The sequence below is a fragment of the Apteryx mantelli genome, chromosome 10, assembly GCF_036417845.1.
Source record: "Apteryx mantelli isolate bAptMan1 chromosome 10, bAptMan1.hap1, whole genome shotgun sequence".
In the NCBI taxonomy this organism is placed as follows: domain Eukaryota; kingdom Metazoa; phylum Chordata; class Aves; order Apterygiformes; family Apterygidae; genus Apteryx; species Apteryx mantelli.
The window spans coordinates 15,335,036-15,362,133 of record NC_089987.1 but is presented as its reverse complement, the minus strand read 5'-3'; the positions used below and the strand labels follow the sequence as shown (position 1 = coordinate 15,362,133).

General features: G+C 40.0%; 1 protein-coding gene across 1 annotated transcript; it reads left to right on the top strand.

Annotated features, from left to right (window-relative positions):
* Nucleotides 1–2,679: 2,679 nt before the first annotated feature.
* On the top strand, nt 2,680–16,749 carry C10H16orf87 (chromosome 10 C16orf87 homolog). The gene is made up of 4 exons (XM_067302543.1): nt 2,680–2,952; nt 7,338–7,434; nt 9,424–9,606; nt 16,206–16,749. Exons 1-4 carry the CDS (start codon nt 2,887–2,889, stop codon nt 16,322–16,324), a joined length of 465 nt encoding a protein of 154 aa, XP_067158644.1. The 5' UTR covers nt 2,680–2,886; the 3' UTR covers nt 16,325–16,749.
* Nucleotides 16,750–27,098: the final 10,349 nt, after the last annotated feature.

Here is a 27,098-nt window from a genome sequence, read left to right as displayed (position 1 = left end):
TCAGTGCTGGATTCAACTTCTGAAATGACACAGGAAAACAGTCTTGGACTTTCAGACTCCAGAGTTAATGTGTTAATGAAATAAATTAGAAAAATAAGAAAAATACATGCCTTTTTGGTAACTCTTAATAATCGATTGTCTAAGCAATGAATGCTATCTTGTTTGCATTCAATAAGTAAACTATTTTTGTTGTATTAGAATAGTTGAACAGCTGTCACTACTTTGTCTGCTCTAAAAAGGCAGGAGTGATATTGTAATAGATCTCTGTTAGTTCTCTTGTATAGTCATTTACTTCTTTACTTGATACTGTTACACATGCAGCACAGCCCCCTGCTGTTACAAAGACCCTCTGAAATACTAAAATGAAATAGTCTTTCTGCCGTCATCATGGACCTTCTCAGTTCAGAAGAAAAAAAAAATCCAAAAGTACCTTCAAAGTCCTGGTTGTGTGGATTTAGTCTTGATTCGCGAATGAAATCTACATTCTGCATAGGATACATTTGTGCTTTTGGCAACAGTCCCAGTTTATATAAAAAATAAACGTCTTGTGTTTATGCGTGTCTGGAGGAAGACCTCTACAGGTAATGGTATGCTACAGACTGAAAGCAATATACAGAGGGAAAAGAAACAAACCCCACCCTCCAAGACATAAATACAAGGAAGGAAAGGAAAAAGACAAATTAGCCGATTCACTAGTTCTGTACTCACGCAGAAGCCACGACACACACATGGGGGAGCCCTAGATGCTCCCAAGTACAGAGGAGCGTGTTCTGGTCTGCTGGGGACCTGGGCCTGGGGCAGCGAACAGGACTGCTGAGCTCTAAGGAGTGGTATTTCTGTCTGGGAATGAGGGGAAGGGGGGAGAGGGCACAAAGCACTTTGAGACGGAGTCTCAAGGAGGAGGAAGGGCAGAAAAAATTAGAATCAATAGGCCTGCAAACAGTAGGGAGGTTTTTATTCTGTTAGAAACTATTAGAAGTGCTAGTCTCTTTTTCTGCCTGAAGGAAGAAATGTCTTTCTAATTTGCCTAGTGGGGAAAAATGATTTGGGTTGTCCTGGTAGATGAATAAATACTCTCTCTAGATTCCACCAAGAACTGACCAAATGCATCAAAGTAACTCAGTAATGAGCTAGTAGATAGTGTTAAAATTTAAATAGCTGTAAAAGTAACTTTTCTAAAAGTTTCCTCCAAGCTGCTTTTTGATTAATTTCCCTGAAAGAGAAGTATAGACAAAGGTCTCATTAAAATTGTCTCTCCTCCAATGATTTTTCTCAATACTTAGGCACAGCAAATTGGCTTCAAGTCTAAATTACAAACATAAAATAAAAATTCTGTTATATTGGGCCCAGAGCCAGCCTTACAGATGCATGCATTGCTACGCATATGAAAGCATTACAGTCCCAATACAGTTCTTTAATATTTGATGGCAGCTGTACCGTAGGCTGTTTTAAACAGTAATCTTAAAAATAATTTACGTTTGAGACTTTGCCACACTTTTCTCCAGTAGACATTTTGTAGTACAGGCAAAAGTCATCCAAACTTTTGTTGATGTCAGTACTATCATTATCACTTTCTTCTATTTCTTACTCCAGAGGTGAATGACGCACATATAAACATTTTCGAGGAATACAGAGCTTTCACATGTTGACGCAAAGTTGCAATCTATTTCTTGAAGTAAATTCGGAGTTGAAATGACTATTTCTAACTGCCATATTTCTTAAAAAATATATTTTACAAGAAGCATGGACTGCAGTTAGTTTAAATTATAATATTTTTAGGTGGGAGTGACAGGAAAATTAATATACTAATGTAAAAATACCCATTGTGCAAACATAATAAGAACTTTTAGACACATGATTTAATACTCTAGAAATTGAAACACTGGTCTCTCAGAGTGCAGTAACCCTATCCCCAACCTTACACTTTTTCTGCATTGCATTCAGAAAATAATATTTAACACATTGTTTGACTGTTAGAAATAGGATAGTACATGTTTTATTGTAACTTCATCCTGCGAGCACTGCTTGTAGGGCACATTTAGCTGGGAGGGGAATAGAGCTAAAGTAGCTGCCCTGTCACTCATTATTAGCCCGAATTAGAGGAACATCGGGCCCTGAAAATATCCTGGAGGTTAAGAAGCAAGTAGCTTTTCTGGAACCTTTTCCAGTTTTGAACCGCTCCGAAGACATCGTCCCCCCGATTTCCTCACAGCCCCGCGCCCAGGCACCTCAGGGCAGGACTCGGCAGGTCACTGATGCTGGGATCACCTGCGGGGAGCCCGGGCAAGCTTCCCCTTCCCCAGGGCGGATGGGGAACGGTGCCGCGGTCCCGGAGAGGGGGACGAAGGGCCACCGGGACCCCGGCCGCCGCCCCCTCGCTGTGAAAGAGGCTGCTGCTGGGGGGGGGGGGGGCACCCGAAACCGCTGCCAGCCCACGATGGTTGAGGAGGGGAGAAGAGCTGAACGCACCGACCAACACCCACCGCCCGCCGGGGGCGGGAATGGTTAATGAACGGCTCTAACGGCCGCGCAGCCCCGGCGGCGCGCAGCCAATCCCGCGGCGGGGCCGGCTCTTCACGCGCGCGCCGCGCCCGGCGCCGCCGTTCCCGGCGTGGGCGGCGCTTCCCCGGCGGCGCTGACGCGGAGCAACGGCTCCTTTGTAGGCGTCGCGCGCCGAGGGCGGCTCGGGGTCGGGTCGGGTCGGGTCGGGTGCTGGGCGTGAGGTCGCGCGGCTGCGCTTGCTGCTGGTGGCCGCGCGAGGCCGCCGGGCGCGCGCCCCGCGCCGTTCCCGTGCCCTCTCCTCCTTCCTTTCCTCCCTCCCCGGCCGGCGCTGGGCGGGGGCGGCGCGGCGCGGCCGGCGCTCCGGCTCCGGCGGCGGCAGCGAGCATGTCCTCGAACAGGGCCAAGAAAGTGAAGATGGCCACCAAGTCCTGCCCGGAGTGCGACCAGCAGGTGAGGCGCCCGCGGGGGAGCTGCCTGGCGGCGCCGAGCCCGCGGCGGGGCAGGGGGCCGGTTACGGCAGGGCGCAGCCCGCGCAGCGGAGGCGCCGGTGCCCGCCGCGGGCGCCTCTCCCTGTCGGCCGGCGGGGTCTGGCTGCTGGGAGGGAGGGGAGGCGCGGGCGGGGCAGGGGCCGCGGGGCTCCCCCCCCCCCCCCCCCGGGCGGCGCCGCTCGGCGGGGCTCTGGCCGTTAGCGCGCTAGCGGGCGGGAGCGTGAGGCGAGCCCCGCGCTACAGCCGCGGGGCGGGTCGAGCCCCGCGCGTCGCTGCCGACCGCTCGCCGGCGAAGGCCGCTGCCGAGGCCGCCTCGCCTCTGCCTTGTGCGGCGCAGCGACCTTTCGCCGCCGCCGCCGCCCGGGAGCCGCCGCCTCGTGCGGTGCCCGCTCCCCGGAGCGGCTGCCGCCGCGTTGCGGCCTCTCTTCCTGTTGTTCCTTCTCTCTTCTCTTTTTCGGTTTCTGATAGTCGCGGTTGCGTCTCGATTCCCGGCACGCCAGATTATGTTCTCGTAACGTTAATACGAGAAGCTGCTAGCTGAGCTGTTTAGTTTTGAAGAAAAACAGTATTAAATCGTCTGTGCTCTGTTGTGTACCGGTGTTTATATGCAGTACGTAATTGTTGCCTTTGCAGTCTGTCCTTGGGATGTGGATTAAATATTGTGTTCCTTTTGCTGGGTAGTGTAATAAATGTGTTATGGCAAAGGATTTGTGTGTGGCATGCAGAATTGTTTGTTCTATACCCTAGTGTTGTTTAGTAACTATATAATTTACTAAAAATATAAACTTAGTAATTTATACGATGCAATTTGTCTTTTGGATGACTAATGTGCTTAAGGCTAGTCGGAAGACTGTTCAGTCACGTTGTTTTTTTTCATGGAGTATTTTAAAAGCAGCAAAATTGAGACCTTCACTGCAATTTCTACCATATGATCAACATCTGTAGATAGTTTTGTGAGCTGTTGTTCTAGTGGTTGTTTATGCCTTGCTGCAGTTTTTTTATGTGTACAAAGTGTGGAGTTATTTACACTTAAACATTAACAACAGTTGCTTTGGATTGTTACCATGTTATGTGCTTGTCTTCATTTAGGCTTTTTACTTCTAACGATGTTACTAATAAAAATAGGCCAGTCTGCTACAGCAGCGCGCCCTTACTGGGACAGTGGCACAGCACTGCAAAAGGCTGTTGTGGGGCTCAGAGTGTGGGGAGGTTTTTAAATTTAATCATGTGAAACAAATTTCTGTTACTAATTCCTGAAACTTTACTGGTATACACTTTTTTAAAAACTGTATAAAAAACCCCCCTCTTAACTCTTTCTTTACTTACTAAGGTTTTAAAAAGTCAGCTTATTTGTTCTGACTTGCATTTATTTTTTCAGCATTTCTACTCATCCTGGAGTAGTTTGAAATATTAAGCTGTGTGTGGGTATCCTTTCATGTTTTAAGCAATAGATGAACCACTGCAAATGCTCCCATGTTAAACTCATCACTGAAGTTCTGTTTCTGGGAAAAGAAAGTTATGTGCCAAGTTCTGGTATTTTGGTTGATGAAAGATGAAATTAAAATGAGTGAAGAGAAGTTGAATGTGGAAGTTTTTGTTTTTATTAATTTTTTTATCTAAAGTGGATGTTAAACCACCAACAATAGGAAGGGCAAGTAAGTAAATATTATAGACTTTTTAAGCTGATGCCAAAAACTTTCACTTTGTTCTGCACTTTAAAGCTAAAATAGGTGATATGCGTATGTCAGCACAGAATTTCTATGTTAGCAACTATTCCCTGGCAAATGGGGAACTGTGTGTGTGTGTCCTGCCTTGGCACAAAGGTTGTTCACAGGGCCTTGTTTTCAAGTGCCAAGTGTTTTCAGAGAGGGCAAGAAACTAAAACCTTGCCCTACTACAGTTAGACCTCAAAGCTTCCTATGAAAGTGAGGAGGTTATTTGCCCCAGAACATGTATCTCATGCTAGTAGTCAGCCCTCTGCAGAATATGCCAAAGTATTTGTGTGACTCTTAAGTGATTGCGTCCTATACTGGCATTTCTTAAATTCTTCCGTAAACAAGGGCTTTGCGTTTGTTTCTGATTTTTGGGCTGCCAGTGGTATGCCTGGAAATAGTTATACTCCAATATTTGTGGCTGTGTAATATTGAGTAACACTTCTTATGCTTTTAAACTCTTTCTGCTGTCATTTAGATGAAATGTAAAAGTCATTTAAACTTATAAAAAGTGTAATTTAGATGATGTTTTCAAAAACAAAGAACAGCATCAGGAAACCAGGGAGCCTGAAGTACTGGCATTCAATCAGAAGAAATAGTTACCACTCCTTAATTTAGCTTCAGGTAATCTCTCTTCTATGAGAAACTCCCCCCCCCCCCCCCCCAAAAAAAAAAAAAAAAAAAAGTTGAACAGGGTAAAATAGTGTTTGCAAGACTATGTGCCCTTACTTAATAATTTCGTTACAGGGTATAATTGCGGTTTGCCTGATAGCCTAGGTCTTCTTCAAAGGATAATGGACATCCTTCAATAAGTAAGCCCCTTCCCACCTAATCCCCCAAAATGACACACATGTTCGCATGCCAAATGGTGTTACACTAGAACAGAACTTGTTCTGTTAAACACTGTAAACGCACTGAATGATATTGGGTCTGCTCCTACCTCCTATTTCTTTCTAGGCTGAGCTGGAAAGATAATTAATGAAGAGACCCTAGCGTTGAAAATAGGATTAGAATGGAGCTCCTATATCACCTGAACACTGCAGGTGAACTCTCTGCTAGACAGTGTTCTTTGCTACTCTTATGCTGACATATGAATAAGGAGATAAGCATGCACACAAGTCCTGCTAAATTCTGAGTTTTAAGGTTAAGTAAACCTTGATTAGGAGTGTTTTTATTAAGTCAGTGTCTCTATAAAGGGAATTAAAACATTCTCTAGTTAGTTAAAAATTGCATCGAAAGTCTATCTGTAAGCTGTTCATAAAGTGAAATACAGGAGTTACAGGTGTGCTACAGAAAACAAAATAGTTTGTTTTTTCTGAGTTCCTCTTCACAAATTCATGTACTAGTTTGGCATTTGTTTTTCTAGCCAGTAGAACATTGGGACTTTATTCTTCTGTATGTCTGGTAAAATGCTGTTATTCAGCAGACAGTCATCATTCTTTACTCCTGTTTGTTTCAGTGAGCATTGGTAAACCTGTAGAGACCTGTCTTAAAGACTTACATTTGAGAATGTACCTTCTTCTTCCCCCTCTTCTCTCTTCCTGCTGTCCTGCTTCAACATGACTTTGCTTTAATGTGTGTTATGTTAATCTCTTCCAGATCTCTGTTTATGCTTGCTTTGATTTGTATTTTCAGTCTTAAACCTAATCAAAGCAATATGGGGTGTTTCTTACTACTTTAAAAGATTCACTTACAGCCAAGATCTTTCAGAAGGTAATGAGGCTTGTAATTTATCAGCATTATTCTTTTTAATTGCTCTGAGTAAGGATTTTGTAATTTTTTCATTAAGTGTGTCATTTCCAGATTTTCGCATACGGTTTTAAACTTTCTTATGCTGGGGTAATTTACTGTTCCTTACTGCTCAGCTGATTAGGAGAAGCACTGTTGTGTCTCAGACTCTTCAATCTGCAGTCAGCTTTTGACTAGCTGTGGATGGATTATTTGCATTTTGGATTAACTACATCCTTTTCTACCTCAGTGGCCCTGTCTGCAACAGAGTTGTAGAATCTGGTACAAATACATCTGTTTTGCATCAGGCCGTATTTTGCCTGCTGTTTAAGGCTGCTCCTACTCTCTAAAGGAGTCCGTTTCAAATATTTCTAAAGGTGAATGTATTCAATATGTACTGACAGTTTTAACTCATGGGTTGTTTGTTTTTTCTGTTGTAGTTAGGGGAAGCAAAAGTGGGAATGTCTTACTGCTTTGACCAGGGATATTTTTTGGAAGAGAAATTCTATTACTATTCTAACTCACCCTTGCATTCTTGCTTTCCACTTCTACCCTCCCCTTCCTGACAGCCTGGAGAAAAGGGCTTGTACTGTGATAACTAATACAGAGTGGTCAGAACAGCTATATACGTCAAGCTTAACTGCGAGCAACTGTATTAAGGAGAGCCTTGGTGGGTGATTCATAGCTGAACCTGTTTCTACCACATTTGAATGCAACTGTATAATAGTGTAGGCCATAGTTTTGCAGTACAAACAGAATTTAAAGAGGTATCTCTGAGAATGCAAAGGCAAGTTACTAGGGTGTGGTGTGTTGTTCTTTTTCTTTTTTTTCTTTCCCCTTCATTGGACAGGAACTCTGTGATATCTTGAAATGATTTGAAATATATTTGTATTTTTTGTTTTCCCAGGTTCCTGTTGCATGTAAATCGTGTCCCTGTGGCTACATATTTATTAGTCGAAAACTCTTGCATGCTAAACGTGCTGAGAGATCGCCACCCATCTCAGGTAATATTTATGAAGATGAAGAAGACGACTGCTCTTTCCCTTTGTTTCTTGGAAGCAAAAGATACAGTATTTTACTTCTTTACTTCTTTGTGTAAATTTTGACTTTTGTCAGTTCATTTTCTTTTGAATGTGTGCATAGCAGACTTTAAGATATTAATCTTTCTTGAATTCTGAAGAAAATGCTGGTCTTCAGTCGTACTTCCTTTGCACTTGTTGGCATTTATTCTGTGTGTGCTCTAGCTGCTCACATTGGTCATTGTGCAAAATAATTCTATAGTGAAAGCTCTCTGTAAATCCTGTTTTGAAGATAAATATCTAGAGATGCCAAAGGGATCAGATTTGAGAGTACACGCTGATTGAAACTGGGTTTTCTGAGAGTAGTAAAAAAACAAAAAACAAAAAACTTTTTTTGAGATTATACTGAATGGTACTTATTCACGAACACCAGAATGGTACTTTGTGTATAAAACTGGTAGTATGTTTAGTTTGAAACTGGGTAGATCTTGCTTTTCTCTGCATGGTTAAATTAAAAATAGTGCATTTTGTGTGTCCACCTTGCATGGTTTTTGTTGTTGATTTGTTTGCCAAGGAATTGGTAGAATATGCATTCTGGCATGATTAACACTCTCCCTTATGTTCCTTTTTTATCAGTTCTTCCAGTGCCAGCAGGAATTAGTTGGAACAAATGTCTATCGGGGAAGATGTTTTTAAAAAAAAAAAAATCTTTTTTTTTTTTTTAATCTGTGAAGTCTACAAAATGGAGGCTAAGAAACTTTGATATTCTGTATCACTGTTTCGAGGGTACTTGTAGCTTATGTGCTGGTAGGAATTATATGAAGTTATGTTAAATATCTGAATTTTCAAGCAGGAGGAAGTCAAGCAATATCTGTGGAACTGTCTTGAAGAGTTGGCCAATTTTGTTCCCCCCTCCCTAGTTCTTTTATTTGAAAGCTGATGAAGTAGTTACCAAATTAAAGGCCACACTCTGGTAGAGCAAAGCTCTTGTATAATTCAGCCTTACACATGGGGACTACCACTTTTGTATTGACACTAGTCACATGTTACCTTGCTGTCTAGTTCATAGCCTGTGTCCTATGCAAGATAAATCACAGCAGAAACAGAAGGAAAACTCCTCCAGAGGAAGATATGTATGAAGACCATGTATGTCTATGTGTTCACAAGTGTAACTGCAGCTTGTTCTAAATAAGGTTGTTCCAGTGTTTATGACAATATAACTATTGCAGAATGATATTATGAACTTGTGAATATGCAACTAGCCTGTATTAAGTAGTGTGCTATGGTGGCTATATTATTTTTCAATACCCGAGTTCATTAATCCATAGTTAACTTGCAAGTGCGACTAATGTAAATACTCTTTCTTCGACTATGATGTGTAGGAAGACAATATACCTCTTCAGCATCAAGCAAAGTAAGGCCTTGTCTGAGGCTAGTGTTGGAGGAGGGTGTCTGCTGTGTAATGTAGCATCTCCTGGCAGCATCAGTGAATAAGCATCTTTGTTTCTGTGACCGTGGGAGTGGTTTCAATGTCCATGTCAGAAGACGGACATTTAGATGAAAATTTTTACTGTTCACCTATATGGTAAACGGATTTTTTTTTTTTTCAGGCTAGCGGGAATGGATGCAATGGGCTGTGCTGACAGCTGTTATCTATAGTTTTTTACATCTTGTTATGGGAAACTAAGCATTTCTTGTATACTAGCAAATGTTTCCTGTTGCAAAATGTTTTGTGCATTGAAGTAATTAAAGATTTAACCTCTAATCAAGAAGTGGAGTGTCATTCTGCATCTGACACCTTAATTTCTGCGTGGATATTGTGCAGATGTGGTCACTTTCTCAAGGTATAGGCATCTAACCACTTTTGATAAGATATTTAAAGAAAAAGTTGTTGGGTGGGGCAAGCACTAAGAATAAGTTAACAACAAAGATGACAACAATCCTAGATCATACAATCTCTGTTCATTTGTGCAGAAAACAAGAGTGAGGCCAAAAGGAGACGGACAGAGAGAGTTAAGCGAGAGAAGATAAATTCTGCAGTAAATAAAGATTTAGAAAACCGAAAGAGATCAAGGTCTAACAGCCATTCAGATCATAGCAGAAGAGGAAGAGGAAGACCTAAGAGCGCCTCAGCCAAAAAGCATGAGGAAGAAAGAGGTATGAGAATTGGAGAAAAATGTTTGTTGGGTTTTCTTTTTGTATGAAAATTTCTTTTTTTCTTTCTTTTTTTTGCCTTTATGTTGTCAATAAACCTTTATACTATTCAAGTAATTTAAGTAACTAGACTAGTTCAGTTGCTACCTGATATCTTAATATGGGGGAGTGACTCTCGTATCTGTAGAGACCTCTGGTTTTCCTGTGCAGACTCAGACAGGTATTTGGGTATCATGGATAGTCAACTCGTATCCTTAGAACAAAAAGCTGTAGTAGACATCTCTTTATTAAAAACCCAATGGCCATTTGTATGCTACTGTGCATAAACTGATTGTCTGTAGGAATTTGGAGTGTATTCTTGGGTTTTTTTTCCATCTTGTGATGAACTTTTGGTTAACTGTGTAAGCTGTTTTATTTCTCTGAAGTGACACATGTGGGTCACTCCCAAAGGTAGGATACCAGCCTGTATCAGGTCTGTGACTTCTTTCATAGTATAGGGTTGTATGTTAAGCCTCTTCCCATGAGATCTCTGTATTCTCCCAATTTTGTTTCATTATGGCATATCAGAAGATGGTGTTTCATTGGGGATTGCTGCAAGAGCCAGTGTAATGGTTTTATGGTGTTTGTAGTGTCTGAAGAGAGCTAATTACAAAGAACTGAATCAGTATTTTTAGATACCAGATCAAGTTTCAACCTGTAACATGAAAGCTATTTGATTGTAGTGCTTAATGGCATGTTTTTGTTTTGTTTTTGCTTTGTTTGCTTGAGGTACCACTGCTCTGTCTCAGAAAGACAAAAAAGATAAGTTGTCTGTTAGTGTCCTTTTTAGGCAATCCAGTTCGTTGTTCTGAGCTCCTTGAAACCTAAGTGAGACCAAAGCTTTAAAAAAAAAAAGCGGGGGGGGGGGGGGCAGACATCTTGGGCCACTACTGTGACCTGAATTATTATCTCTTATTTCTACAAAATAATACTTTTGGGGAAAGAACGCCTCCTTGCTGATTAAGGTTCCTTGTGACCTGTGCACTCAAGTCACCTTAATGTAATGTATCCTGTGTTGGATCAGTTACTGTTTTGAATCTTAAGATAAAGAGGCTTACTACATACACTAGAGTGATTTTGAAGCCCTTCAAGCATGTGGTTAAGACTTTATGATCCCTATTTATTAGGAGCCTATTGGCATTGCATATGCTATCTCTGGTTTTGGAGGTATTAATTTTAGCCCTAAATAATTAATCCAAAACTTGGCATAGACTTAAAAGAGCTGAAAGGCAGATGGGGGTGGGGGAATAGGTTTCATATAAATATTCATAAGATCTTTTCTTAAAACTACTGAAACCTTAGTGTATCCTGTGCTGCTATAACTCAGAAATGCATTCCCCCCTGCCACCTTATTTATTTGGGAAGAAAAATGGATTCTTATCCATGTTGAAAGGTGGGTTTCTTTAATTCATAATGTTTCAAATGCAAATTTTTGTATCCCTGCTGTAATATAAATCTGTTCTTTCTTAAAGCTTATCTACTATTAGAAACATTTTAAAAAAAATCCAATTTTTAATTAGTGTGTTTTTTCTCTAGAAAGAGGAGTTAAATTTGATTTCCATATGTTTTTTGGGTGGCAAGTGTTTTACTATGGTAGGAATATACATATGATGTCTGATGTCCTCATTGTTGCATATGGATGTATTTAACTTCACAGAATACAGAGCTTTCCTATTATTATTGTCTTCATCCACATGCACCTATTGGATCATTTTTAGACTTTTTAGTGTCGGTCTAGCTTCGGCCTGAAAATTCCCGCAAGCTTTTTGGGCTGCCCTATAAAAGTAAACTTTCTTTCCTTTCCTCTGAAAAAGAGGAAGGCAACCTCCCAGGCAATCAAAAGAAAAGATCCCCCTGTTGTAGTGCGTGGTTTTTAGTCTTTGAAAAGCAAGAATTTGAAAGCATGAGTGATATTTAGAAAACATTGTTTTCCTACCCAAAAATAGGCTGACTGTTTTTGACCTCTTGTCCAACACATGACTCTGTGCCAGTGCTCTGAGGTAGAAAACTGGAAGTACAGGTATAATGTGGTCCTTGGATAAGTGTGTGGTGGTTGGTTCAGTTGGTTTGGTTTGGTGTTTTTTTGGGGGAGTCTTGGTGGGGTATTTTTGTGAGTGTTTTTTTTGTTGGTTGTTGGTTGTTTTTTGTTTTTTATCTCAGAAGGTTGCCTTCATCTTCTTGTCTGTCCTACTGGTCGTAGGACTATTGCTGTTTTTTCCTCAACTTTCTCTGTGAAGCTGGTGCAGAACTTGGGTTCATGCCCATTTGTAATATATTTGCTCCTAACCAGTATAGTCCACCTTATTGGTTAGGAATAAGTTGGCTTAGGATATGTTTCTTTCTTTGACTTATTTCAGGTTATGTCAGGCTGTGTGTGTGCAGACAACTGTTCTGGTTCTTGGGTAGACTTAGAAAAACAATTTGTGTGTGTGTGTATATATATATATATGTATGGCTGTCTTGGCTATAAAAATGAATTCAGCGGAGAACCCCTCATTTTGTAAGCAATTACTGTAAAACAAATTAACATTGATTTCTCTTTTTTATGTGGCTTATAAAATTGGCTTAACTACTATGTGTGAAGTAGTTTGTGCTGACTTTTAGAAATATTCTTCTTTTGGCAAACCTGTGGCTAGATAGTGTTATGTAAAAACATGCTAAGCAACTTTAATACTTCTACTCCGATTAATGTAGTTCTTGTGACTCATATTGCTAGTCCTTGTATCAGTCTGCATAATACTGAGAATTGGCTCCAGAGTGCAAAGCATTTGTTTAATGCTGTACTTTGAGTATATTATTTTCTTGCCTATTTTATTTTTCTGCGGTATATTGGATGCCCCTTCCTTGCCACTAGAGTTTGTGTTCCTCTCCTATACCTGAGAGGATTTAAAAAGAGGACAGTGCTTGCAAACCTGTCAAACGTTTGGTTCCTGGTGCCTCTTAGACTTCTGCAATGCATGATCCATTTGTAGATGAATGACAGGTGGACAGAGAATACTTGAATTACACACAAGCACACAAGCGCAGATAACGCATCCGTTTGTAGACTACCCAGCAGTGAAAATTTCCTTCCCAAAGACACCCATGACATCTGTAGCTTTGCTTCACTGCTTGTGCCATGCTCTTTTGCATGCATGGCATAGCCTGTTCCCAGTTATGTCTGTGCCTTTGAGTAGTTCTTTTGTATCTCTCATGACTGGCTCACCTTAGAGTGAAAAGCTGCAAGATTCAACAACAGTTAAGAAGAATGGGGGAAGAAAAAGGGCTTTTCAAAATAAACTTTTTACTGCAGATTTAGTAGAGGGAGATGTCTGGGAGGAGGAAGGAGGAAGCTGATGTAGATCAAGAGGGTATGGCAGAATGCTGGGACCCAAAAAAGAGTGCTCCCTATATCGTGTTTCATGGTGATGTGATGACCCTGGAAAATAAGGACTTCTCCCTGCAGGTTTGGCTGATCAGAAATTGTCACTTAATCTTTTTTTTAATCATAAATTCTACAACGTATTTTGAGGAAAATAGGAACACTTGGTTGTAATCTTGTTGTGACGTGTTTTCATTTTGCTCTGTGGGACTATGATATGTAGCTAAGACAGGTTCCCAGGCTGCCTTGTTATCTAGGTAGCAACCTTGACTGTATTACCACCCCCCCCCCCAAAAAAAAAAACAAACAAAAAACAACACACCCCTAACCTTGTGTGCTGCAGGAAGTGATACTGGTTATTTTACTCTTCTAAGAGGTTGCCCTTGTGAGACCCAATAATCAGAGTGGCCTGGAATTTTGTTAAAGTGTACCTGCTACTTCAAGAAGTGAATCTTTATAAAGACATAAAAGTTTTAGTATCCTGATCAAACTTAAGCTGAAGTAATTAAATTCCTTGACCCAACTCTTTCCTTCCCAACAACTTGCAACAGTATCACCCATGCATTTGCTAATGCTTTGTGCGCATTTCAAGTAATTTACTATGCTGGATAGCAAATCCAAACACTTTGAATCCATACAAAATTGATGAGCAGAGGGGAGTCCGTGTTGGGTTTACGTATAGATGACAAGTGTGAGGGCTCTGGGCCAAATGGAAGGAGATCTGGGGAGCTGTGGGACATGTTCCAGAAAGACTGAATATTTTCCATCTAAATAGCCTCTTGTTTGCCTAGCAAAAGACTTTGTATTTTTTATGTCTTACAAAAATGGTACTGTGCCTTTGTAAGGAAGTCTTTTGCTAATAATAGAGAAGTGAGTCAAAACTACTTTCAGACAGGACTGTGAAGCGGAAGGTTTTAATAGCCTCCACAGAAACCATGATATCCTATGAATAGTGTATGATAAAATGTCAACAGTATGCATGCTCTTCACTAGTTATTGCTGAGGGCTGGAATTGTCTTAAGAATGCATAAAACTTGCAAACCTGTGTTAATCCCTGATACTGTTTGATATAAAGATTATATAATATTTTCAATTGATTCTTCAAAGCTGATGTCTCTCAGAAGTAGCCGTTAATTTGGGAGGAGGGAAGGGAAACTTGGTATAATTTCTTTGGCTAATAAGTCTGTGATCTGTTAACAGAAACTGGGAGGGGGAGAGGGAAATAAATATGTGTAATTTGACCTCTAGGGAGAATGTCCATAGTGAAATTCTAATATCACAAAAAAAATCCCTTATTGAGCCAAAAGTTGTTGAAAAGAGGCTTAGCAATGCTTTTTCTGAAGGTGCTGACGTATTCGGGTGGCAGCTGGGTTTGTTTGAATCGGGAAGTTTGAAAAAAGAGGAAGATTTCAGATATGAAAACTGCAAAGGCTTATGCAGAATAACTAGTGTGCACAGTGTCTGTACTCAAAATCACTCCCTGGGCTGCTAATTTGTAAATGGTGGTGTTGGGGGGGAAGGGGCAGAGCAACCTGTGAGTGGACATACAGATACTGATTTGCCTTAAACTACAAGGCAGGACTTGTGGTGAAACTCAGTTTGTAAGTGATTGGTGTTGTGAAGGAATTCTTAAACAGAGGGTTCTGTTTCTGGGTCAAGAGAATTAAATTCTAGATCAGTATTAAACCAAAAGACAGTGGTAAAGGATTTTTCAGTTTCTCTTTGCCGAGTTGTTTAGCATAAGCACTGACTATGCAGGGCTTCAACAAAGGCTGTTGAAATGGTGTTTTTAGCTGTAGAGCAGATAGGCAATGAGATGTGAAGCCTAACCTAAAAATGTTATGAGTGTGGGCCTCTTTGGGGGAATAGCGATGTGATTAGGTGGAGAAGGCAGGTGCTGAGTTCTTTTTTTCCCATGTGTTTTTATGTAATGAGTTGTTCTCAGTCTTCCCATTTCTGTAGAGGCTTGGTCCATCCTTGCAAATATCTTTGCAGGATGTCTCAGAGGAACTTCCTGTGCTTTGTCACTGCTTTTCTCTGCATTCCTGGATATTATGCTACAGGTTTTACTGGGTCAGAGATGAATGACTTGTAGCTGGCCGATTAAACCACAATTACTTACCAGTGCTGACTGTTGTTTACCTACCCATCATTGATTTAGATGTCCTGGTGAAGCAGTCAGCCAGAGTGTGCTGTGGTCAGAAAGTGTGTGTGTGTGTGTATTAATGAGATGGAGTGGCCTGTCAAGGGAGCATCATGTTGAGATTGTAAATTGGTCCAGGGCGGTATGTTACTTGGATTTAGGGATGGAGCTGTGTAGCCAGCTAGGCACCAGCCTTAAAGCGATGTATATGTTCCTCTTGCTTTCTCAGTGCCTACAAGCCTAGTCGTCAGCTAACAGCCACAATTAAGCTGCTGAAGAAACTGTTTTTTTTTCTTTTCTCCTCCCCCTAATGAATTGTCATCTACCAGTGGCTAGCTAAACTATGATTTTAGATAGACATGATCTAAAGTAAATCATATTTTTAGAAGCACTATTTTCTGGGTTTTGTTATATACTAGAGCATATCTTGTATACTTAAGCGCTGCAGTATGGGAACTTCTTGATGGCTTGCTCTTTACATGCCTGTAGCTTTGAAATAAGCCAACATCATCAGAGAGAAGTTGGGGGCTTTCCCTTGCTCACTGAAGTGTGGGCGTTTCTCTATATCTGGACAAGACTGAAAGTCTGCAGTATAGAAAATGCAAAAAGTATTCGTGATCATGAATTGGGATCCTGACTTCTGCCAATGTATCTGCTGTCTGGTTGTGGACACTATATTTAACCTCTTGGGTTTTTGTTACCTAGATATAGAGTAGGAGTACAACTGTCCGACTTCATGGAGGTATTGTGAAAAACCTGGAGGAACACTGAATACTGTTTTGTGTCAGGAATCAATATAATGTTAGTGACTCATTAATTCTTTGTCATTAAAAAAAGTAGAAATTCAGTCATGCTTTCAAATGACTAATTCAGTGACTCTTCTAGCACATTTGTGTGCCTTCCTCCCTCCTTCCCTCCTACATAAGGGTTGGCTGTCTAACTTCTCTTTTCAATTCCAATGCACCGTTCCACACTATTATAAATTAACTACTGTGTAACTTGCATTCGCTATGGATAATGGAAACAGCTTTTAATAGTGACTTTTTTCTTCTTCTACAGAGAAACAAGAAAAAGAAGTTGACATGTATGCTAACCTTTCAGATGAAAAGGCCTTCGTGTTTTCAGTGGCCTTGGCGGAAATAAACAGAAAAATTATCAATCAAAGACTTATTCTGTAACTTGTAAGCACAATCTGTTGCGTTTATATGCAGAATGGCTAGCATATTTCCAAGGTGTCATGGACTCTCAGGAAGTAAGTTGTCTGCACCAACAAGGACCGTAGTATTTCCTGTTAAAATTCTGCTGCTCTTCTTGGAATTCGGATTCTGTCTCTACAAGTCAGAAAGTGTTCTCAAGATTGTGTCTGAAAATCAGAAAGCAGATATGTTTTACACCTTGAAGATGAATGCTAGATGAATGCACAGAGAGACTGCACCCATTCCAGAGCACTTCTTTTAGATTTGCTGCCAGAAATGCAATATTTTAAATACGTTCAGAAATAAATGATTTTTCCTTTAAAAATGTATATTTCAGATTTTTCAGCTATATTACAGTTTACATATGTACAGTTCACCTAACTTTTTAATAAATTGATATTCCAATATTTTATTGAACTGGGAATTAAGTACCTTTATCATATTTAAAGTGTGTTGGTTTTAATCCTCCTTAGAAATCTGGTATTCATCCTAGGGATGAGTGTAGATGGTTGTTTTAATAGATATGATGTAACTGTGATTGGAAGAAAATTCAAACAGTTCCACTTTTGGGGATTATTCTGCTTGATAACTTTAAGAATTCTCTCTGGAAAGGGATTCCCTTGTACATAGAGGGTTGTGAGGTTTTGTTTTTAAATCATATATACTTTTGGGGCTCAGACTCCTGAGGTTTGAGAGCCAAATAGTTGTTTTGTAACTACTCGTTGCTGGGTGTCTGTCTTGTCCAACTGGTAAGCACTTCTTCCCCATTCCCCCATGGTCGATCCTTTACTGGAGAAGGAGAAAAAGTTGCTATCTGTGATATGCATGTACAGCTAGCATATCCTCACTTGATATTCCCAAATGATCAGGGTACAATAGTAGTAGTTTCTGCTCGCATTCAGTTTTTGTAGTCTGTCTTTTAAATGTCTAATTCTTGGGAGTAATGCCTTTGTTGGAATGTTGTAAACACTGGTCTTGTTCTTGCAGAAGTCTACCTGAGTGTGAAAAATGAGCAGCTTAGGTAGAAATGGACCTGGGGAAAGCATTCAACAAAGTAGTCTTTGTTAAAGTGATATAGTGCAACTTGAGCCAAAACTCTTGTATATTAATATTTGCTTTAAAAAGCAAGAACAACAAGAAAAAATTCTAAGCCTCAGATTCTGTAAAATCCTGAGGGAAGAAGTGTGGGAGACAACTACATTCATGAAATCTGACATTATTTTTTTATCTCCTTTTGCTCACTCTTTTCTAAGAAGTGGAATGCGACTAAATATCTTGTTTTTTCTTCAATATTACTCAAATGCTTTTCAGTATGAATTTACATTAATAGTAAGAATTACCTAATAGGGTTCTGCTACAGAACTAATCTCTAGATGGGAGCAGAGGTTTTTATTAATAAAGCCAGTTTATTAAACACTGACTGTTATTACTTACAGTTTAAAGGAAGGAGCTATGTTAGTTTTCAGTTAAGGGACACAAGTTTTCACAAGGGACAGATTACATGCAAATGTTGCAAGCAGAAGAGAAAAAACTGAAAGTGATTTTAAATTTTTAACTCCTAAGGAGTATTTGGGGTCCTCTGTGACATTGGATGAGAGGGATGAGTGTGGAAATGCACTTAAACTGCTAATCTGTTTGTTTTTATTCCAGTAAATGAGGAATTGCAAACACAAGACCTATTTGCCTACGTCGTGTAAACTTCTGCTTTCCAGAACTGTAGCCTGTACTGTAGCCAGATACCAGTAGTAAGGACAAATGAGTAACTCGTAACGATAGAGAGTATGCATCATAACGGCTGTTTGCATGGTAAGTTATTAAAGTCAGAATGACAAAAGGGATGGTTCTAGTTCTCATTTTGAAAACTTAAGATGTGATCAGGTTTATGTTGATCTCATTTCCTGAATGAGATCTATTGTGTAAAAAAGAGATAAAAGGGAAATACTAATCCTGTCTGCTCAGTGCTCCGAGTTGAATTCCTACAGATGCCCCTTTCTTTCTGCTCCTGTATAAAGAATGAAAATTCTTTAAAATAGGTTATCTTCACAGGACTGAAGTTAGGTGGTGTTAGATGTGACAAAATTCAACTTAATGTTTTTAAGTGGCCCCTTCACTGTTAAGCACTGAAAAATACATTCGTACCTCTCTAAAGTGCAAGGTCCTTCCCCCCTGCCCCTCACTGGGAGTGAATCTTGAAATTGTGCTTGAGTTTTCTTTCTGTGTTACTTCCCCTTGTCTTCCCCAGGTCTCTGCTGTCAGCTCTTTCCCAGTTCTGGTCATGCTATTTTTCTTCCCCTGCTGGCTTCAAGTTTCTCAAAGAAAACTGTACTGGAAGCAAGTGGTCTTGAAAGCATGAGGGTGGTTCTTTGCCAGTGGACCAGGCTGAATCTTGCAAAGCAAGAGGCCTGACTTCCCACTGGTCAGAAACAAACTGTTCTTTCCTGTATATACAGGACACTGGCATTCTCCAAAAGCTCTGTGCCTATAGTATCTTAAGACATAAACCTTTTGGGACATGCTTAATGGCTGAACTTGAATGTGTCTTGCACTGTATGAAATACGCAACAACAAGATGGTGTCTCATGAACTCATTGTATGTTAGAGATGATTAACAGATAAACTGGTAAATCGTGTTAGATTGTAGTTGTGAAATGTATTAGATCTCGGTCTACAAAACTGTAAAACAAAGCCAGTGACAGCTAAATTACGTGAGAGTAAAATTCTCTGTGTTGTAGAGTATAGCTGTGCCTGTCCTTAAAGTAACTGTGACTTACCTGGAATTTGCATATTTTCCAAGAAGCAAGAATAAATATGTAATACTTTAGGAAGTTGTTTATGTAATTTTTTGTGCTCCCCTCTAGTTCCAATGTAAGATTTTAGGGCCTACATGCCTTTGAATGTCTGTGTAGTTCAGTTTGGTAACTTAATCTGTTCCATTGCATTTTATAGCATGAGGCTTCACACAGAAAATTCAGCTTCTTCCAGAAAAAGTGAATTAGGCTGGAATTTTTCCATTAATTTGAAAGATTTAAGTACATTACAATTACAAAAATACCACTCTAAGAACTCTGCATGTTGACCTATCTGTCTAGATAAAATTGATGTTGTGAACTGAATAGTTCAGGATTGTACTGGAGAAACTGCCTGTTTAGAAAGCACAGTTTAGCAAGCTCTTTCTGCCACTGCTGTTCCCTCTTTCTGGAGAACAGTGCTTCCTGTGTTTATTTTGCTGTGTAATAGCAGGTCAGAACACCAAGCAGGTTCACAGCTCAAATGCTGGCTTGAGGTTTTGCTGTATTTACTCCATTCTACTACTAGATGGCAGCCTTATTCTAAGGGAAGTTAATATGTATTCAGGTATTCTTACTATTGAGACTAGGAAGAGCACAGTAGTTTTATCTTTCAGTGTACTTTCACTGCAGTTTTTCTTTAGAATGTCACTTGCTTATCTTAAAGTTTAACTTTGGAGCTTAAAAACCTGCTAATGGGTGTTACAAGCTTTCTGTACTGAAAACAGATGGCTTCATCAGTTGTTCTGGGACCCTATCGCTTGAACTCTGGAAACTGGCAACCATGAGTGATCTGTCAAGACCAAAGAACTCCTAACTTTCAGGTGACAATGTAATCAAAAGTGATTTAAGAAAACTTTTCTTCATCACCCCCAAAAGTCATATATGTATGTAAGAATTTTCTTAAATTTTACAAACATCTTGCTGATTTTCTTGTTATTTTCACTCTAATACTGTTATGACTGATTAAAGAAGTTGAAAATGGGACAGGGGAAGGGGAATACCTTGTGGGTTAGCATCACCCTGTGGCTAGTGGCAGGATTTACAGTGAGGGAGAGTAGAGTTCTGAGAGATTTGCTTCAAATGAGGCCCAGGTCCCAACTAAGGTTTTTGGAGTGGTTTTATTTAGGATTTTTTTTTATTTTTATTTTTTTATGTGAAATTGTGATTCATGTAGGCAGCTAGCAGCCCTGTGCCCTTTCCTCTTGTCAAGGATGCTTAGTTTCTTATGCCATAATGGGACACAGTGCTTGCTTTTTTTCCTTTAAGGTATTTATAACCTGTGATAAAAAGTGTAACCAGAAAGCTGTCTTAAACCAAAGTACTGTTTAGTTTAAGTCTTTCTGAATTGCTGCTTTTCAGAATAGGATTCTTCTGTATGTGTGAACCCATGCAGGTTTTCCTGGTGTCCTGTTCTTTATCTCTGTGTGTGTATATATATGTGAATTTTGTTTGAATCAGGAATGTATTTTTGAAACAAATCTTCTGATAGTCTCTACATCTCATGCTTTTGTTTGCATCATGAAATGGCCTTGGGGAGCATGAACTAGATTCCTTTCAGGAGAAACTAATCTAGAAGATGTGCTGCAACTGCTAGTGTTTGCTTAATTTACAGAACCAGGCTGAGTAAGTGTTGTGTACTGCTGCCTTAACCTATGGTGGATGTTAGGCTCTCAGCACCAGCTGTTTTACTCTACAGATCTCCTATTGCACCTATGTCTTCTTACTGAAAATACAGCACAACAAATGTGAACGGATTTAACCAACACTTTCAGATGAGTCTAAAAGCAATTTATCCTTCTGAGTAGTATTAATGATGCTATCGATGTTCTTCTAGTAGGCATCCTAGTATTTTATTTCACCATGAATAATGGCAGGTATCTTCTAGCAAATCTAAATGTAGCATTTTAAGATGTTACTTCCCCCACACCAAGCTGTCTGCCCCAAATGTCTGTCACATATCCTTTCTGGAGGTTGCTACTCTGGTAGCAGTGGTGGTAGGGCAGCTCTAATAGTAAGTCAAATCATGTTTTTGTCTCCTCTTTGGGCTGTCACTTCCACTCACTAATAGTTACAGGGTTCTAACAGGCTGGCTGCCTCCAGTCATGTCTGATTAAGCCTCCTTTCTGTGGAATAGGAGGAGATTGATTTTTTGCTGCCTTATGATGCTTTTACATTCTTTGTACACTTTTTTTTTTCCCCCCTGTGTTTAGTTGGAACCTAGTTTTTCATTGATCAGACACTGCAGTAATACTGCATATTTTCAGTAGCTATTTTGGTTTGAATTCATAATTAACTGAAACAGTCTGTAAAGTAATGCGCTGAAGAGTGTCAGTTTTTTCATGGTGTTACTTTAAAAAGGTTTGTTTATAGCTGCTGGCTATTGAACTAGATGTGGAATCTAAGTAAAAAGTAAGAAATTGATTAGGCAGAAGGCAATGGACACTGATAAGTCCATGTATTTCTTCTTCCAGAAGAAACCTAAACCTGGTTTCGCTTAAACTGTTCCATTTCAAGCTCAAAACATGGTTCTCATGGATTATTTGGGAGTCATCATGCAACATATCCCCCAGGAAAAAGTTGGGTTGTTTCCCCTGCCCACCCCCAACAAGGTACTTTTCCTGGTAGTTCTTAGCTTTGTACATAAAACCTGAACTCCATCTTTCTTGTAAAAACTACTTTACTGCCTTTAGTCTCCTCCTGTGCAGTTATTTTTCTCCGTCATAGCTTATTCCTAAGGATGAAATCAAAGGATAAGAAATACTATTTTTACTCCTGAACAGTATTGAAGACCCTAAAACTCTGTTAAGAACAAGGAGCGTTCCAGCTAGTAGGAGTTCAAACATTATTAGTGTGGCAACTTTCCAAGTTCCAGTTGTTTTTGTTCTGTGTTGGAATGAACAGCTTTGGAATATTTTAAAATATTTTGCTAATAAAAATCTTCAGACCAAGATCTGGGTTGCTTTATTTCAAGAAGCTGTTGAGCAGAGCGTGTGTGTGTGCGTGCGCACGTGCGTGTGCACACCTGTGAGGATGTGTAGTGATTAGCTGCATGGTTGGGTCTGCTGTGTAGGTGGTCTGGGTCCCAGCTCTTGAACCTAAATATCAGGAGAGGAGTGTTTGATCTCAGGTCAGGGAATTGGCTAGAGCAAGAGGTGAACTAGCAGTTCCAGTTTTCAGTAAAAGGTATTAATGATATTGTGTCCCAACATTGATTTTTTTTTAATTAGTTTGTCAGAAAAGTAAACTCCATCAATAAACATAGTTTTCAAATACATTACAGACCACCATGCAGTGCAAGGAAAAAAAAATCATTCTGATGTATTAAAAGATTAAGTAATGATGCCTCCTAAAGAGATGCAGTTTATTCACAGCATAGTTCATGAATCTTTAGATCTAGTGTTGCTGTGACATGCACAAGAGGTGCACTAGGTATTTAATCTGTTGTGTAAGTACACTGAGTATCGTAAAGGCAATGCAGGTTTTGTCTTGAACACAAGACATTGTTCAGACATAACCTAGAGTATCTCGTAACTTAATGTTATTAATTGGTATTTGTCAAATCTAGGGCAGGTTGGTGCCTTCGATTAAACTTTGGAGAGATGGCACTGCAATTAATTACTACTTGTGTTTTCAAACAGCTTAACTGCATCTTATCCAAACTGATACTAACCTTGCAAAATGTTCAGTAAACTTTCTGTTTAGTTTTGTATCTCTGCTTTCTCTTTGATTTGGAAGAAGCATTCAAATGCTAGCTCTTTATTTGGAGCCTGATCCTGTAGTTATATTCTCTAATGTTGAAAAAGAAGAAAAAAAAACAAACAACCCCCCCCCCCCTTAAATTATGCGAGTGGATGCCCTTACCAAAGTGAACAGACAAATCTGTTTTCAGGTTTGAAGTTGAACATTGAAACTTATTCTTAGGACTTTTTTTATAGTGACAGGTCTTGACATCCAATGAAAGTTTCCAGGAAGATACTTGTAAAACAATCCTTTTGTTTAACTGAACGTTTAAAATGTTGTGAAGTCTTTACAACTCTTAGGAGTGTTTTGAAAATAGTATTGCAAAGCAATGAAGAGTGGGCTGAATGAAAATTGAGAAGCCTAATTCAGCTGAATACGAATAGCTGCATTATGAAGAATGGTCAATAGCTATCCTGATGTGGAAGAAGTGGTCCCACAGGGTGCAGGGTTGCTCAGAAGTCTAGTCACTTCTCGGTGTATTTGTCTTTCACTGTTGCTCACGCTTGTTTTACAAAGATCTAAGCAAGTCCCTTCCAAAATATTTAGCTTACATTTCTTGGCACTGACCAAATTATGAACTTGGCGACTTGTATGATGTTGCTTACAACACTCACAGTGCTATCTGCTGGCACACAGTTACTTAGCAACAGTGAAGCTCACGTTTACGCACAGCTCATGCGTGTGCAGCTAAATGTAGATCTGGAAAAAAAAGGGTAAAGGAGTTCAGAGTTTGGAACAGGAAACATTTTAACTCTTTGTACTGTTCAGTTCTGATTTCAAGACTGGCAACCGTACACAGGAAAACATACCTAGTAAAATTTTTTTTTAAAACACTTTATTGGATTGTTAAAATGTGTTACAAGAGCTTGAGAACAAAACAAGCAGAACCCTGCACCTACCAATTATAAAGATATCAAAAGTAAAAGACAGCAAGTGGAAAAGAACGGGGGACACATTCTATTTTGAATGTCTAGATTTTAAATACATTCCTGGAAAACAAGAGGATCAAATTATTTAAACATGGGGAATCCAGGAAGGTCACAAATATGATATATAGGTACTTTGTGAGACTAACAGTTGGGTTGAGGTATAAGATTAATTGTTTCTGAGATGAAGTTGTCATTTGACAGTGCTTGTCAGTTTACTTCCACTTTCTTTTTTTGATGATCAGGCTGTAATATTTTTAGGGATTTTTGACAGCTTGTACTTTTTAAGACTGCAGTAATTTTCAAAAGCAGAATAACCGAAAAGGCCACTGGGAGGCTGTTACTGTGTGATTATTACTGAGACATTAATGAGTGTCTTAAAACAATTTCTGGGGCTTCAAGGCATATAGTTCTCATTTATTAGCCAGCATTATAACTGCAGTGGAGTTTCCATATATAGCAAATGAAGGAGGGTAATTGGGGCTCATTCTGCTGGGATGAGGAGGAGGCCAGGAACCAGAGTGATTGGGCAGGAAAGCTGTGTGTGGAAAGGACTGGGGCATGGAATGGGATGGGGAAAAAACCACCAAGTTAAAAACAGGGAGGGCCGTGAAGAGAAATTTTTGTATGGATAATGGAGAGGATCAGACTTGAAATTATGGGAGAGGAGAGGTTAAGCTAGACTGAGCTGGAGAATGGAAAAGGGCAGAATAGCAAGGAGAGACACATGAAGATCTTGATTAGGATGTCATGGGGAGAAAGCGGTGCATATGTGTTAGATCTCTGGGAGGAAGATGTGGAGAGGCAGAGAGGAGTCTGGAGAACAGAGGGGAGGTAACTGGAGAGGTGCTGTATTTGCAGGAAAGGGGAGGGTAAGGGTGAATTTGAGGGAATATACTCTCTGAATTGGGCAGCTCCTCATTACCTAAAAATTAGGTGGTTTGAGCAAGGAATCCAAAGGCTCTTTTTCCTGTATTGCTGGGGCTTCCCCATCCGTATCCTAGGTTGTGAGTTCACTGGGCTTTTCTTGTGGTTACAGACTGCTAGGAAACTGTTTCAGGCATGATGTGGAAGACGAACAAGATCCTCCACCACCAGGAGTGGGATTGGGAGTGTTCATTCTTGTTTTTCACAGATCACTCAAAACAAGAAAGCATCTTGCAAGGAAGCTTTCCAAGGACTAGAATGAAGCCAGTTAGTGACGCTTTTTTTTCTCCCCTTCTCATATGACTGTCCAGCAATCCAGATAGCCAAAGTTAAAATGTCTGAAATAAGCACCTCTGAATTTCAAACTCAAAAGTAAAGGATCCAGTAAATCTGACTTGATAGGTATGTCCCACTAGTCTTGGTACTGGGCATGTACTTTATGAGTTATTCACAGAAATGATGTGTTTTCTAGTCAATGGATCATTCAAATTAGAGGAAGTAATTACCAACTGTACTGTGTGGTTACTTCAGAGCTGGCAAGAGTAGAAGGGGATTGTGTCAATTAAATGACTCCTGATAAAGTACAGAATACTTCACATCCTATGGGAGCTTGATAAAATCTATCATCTATCATGCACTAGGGAAATTGGAAGAAGATATCAAGTTCTTTGGGTTTCAGATTTTCACAGAAGGTGACTTCTCAATGTTTTGCAGTGTTTTCCATTTAAAAACTAGCAAGCTGCTGAGCAGTAAATTGTGTTAGAACACGTCCTTTGGAAAGGAGAGTAAAGTAAAATTGGAACAGTTTATTCTCCTTTTTGCTATATGTTCTTGTACTTGTGGAGACTAGAAGGGTGCAGGGGCTGTCTGCCCCAGCATCCTGAAGTTGTTTGTTTGCTGCCTGCAGGGTTGCCCCATGGACTAAGGCTCTGTGCTATACAAAAGTACAGGATTCCTGCTTCACTTCCCAAACCTTGTCCCTCATCCTTACAGAGAATACTTGAATCTGTTCTCCTTTGGGCCTTATGACAATTAAAGCAGGGTTTGCTATATAATCTGGTGTGCTTTGAATGCAAAATTATCTGCCCATGTTTGCCAGGAGACAAGGTAGATACTAAGTCACTTTGTCTCTTTTAATCTGTTTTAATAGCTTGCAAACTTCTAGCTATTTTTGAAGTGTTCACTAGGTGAGTTGGCTTTCCTGAGTTTATTCAGCTGCAGACATTGTGTTCATCGGCTTTGGCAGTTCGAACAAAAGCAGAATAACGAAAGAATGAAAAAACTGCTGACAGTTGTACTTGTGTTAGTGCTTTACAGGCAGAATTCATTGTTGTGCAAATCTTTGTGGACTAATGAAGTTAAAGCAGAGCTGAATCTAGCCCAAGAGATATTATCCTTTTGAACAAAAGCAGTCTGCCTAAAACTGTCACGGCTGGTGTTTTCCTTCTGAAACAATGAGAGTGAATACTGCAAGTTTAAAAATGGAATATAATTTACAAGGCTCCTGGCTGTGGGGGTGAGTCCTTGTGGGATTTAAAGTATAAAATGAATATTAATGAGGTGGGGGAGGCTTTCAGACCTGGCCTTTAATACTAATCCATTGTGAGTGGAGCAGCTCTAGAAATGTGCTGATGCTGGCACACAGACAACCAGGAATTGCTCGCTCGTAGAAGATGCCTCATCAGTCAAAGTCTTCACAAATTCCTGAATACTAGTTCTGACCAGATACCGAAGGGGACTTGAACAAAAACATTTCTGGTATCAGTGCTCTGCCTGCTGTTTCTGTTTGCATTTCCCTGGGAACACTCCTATATGCTGCCATTCTGTTCTAGCTTGTTGCATGGATGGAAGTGTAATGAAAGGGTAAGTTGGTGGCAGAATTTGGAAATCCCTTTTAGAAGGGAACTGTGAACCTTCAGTTAGAGGTTTTGGGCATAGCATGCTGTTTTAAGTTGGGCAACATCAGCATAGTTAATTGCCTGCCCTTGCTTATTAATGACAAAAAGGCTCTAAAATACAGATAGCTCAGTATCTCTTAAGCGTGTAAGAGAAGTGTGCCAAGGGACTAAAACTTCCACTTATTTCTTTTCAGGAAAGAAGATACTCTACTTAACTACCATGCTAACAGAAAGTTTCAGCTAAGGAATGCTGTTTAGGTTATAAATTCCCTTAAAATGTGTGTGTAGAGCAGTGAGCATCTTCCCAATTCAGAGCCTGATCCTGGGAGATGAGAGAGGCCCCTTCCAAAATGCTGAGCCCCTTCATTTTACATTGTCTTTAATGCAAGAATTGAAGTTACAAAATATCTGTCAGTAGCTGGCTGGAGAAGTTAGTAATGCTTAATAGCCTCTTAACGTTACCTTCTTGCCTTTT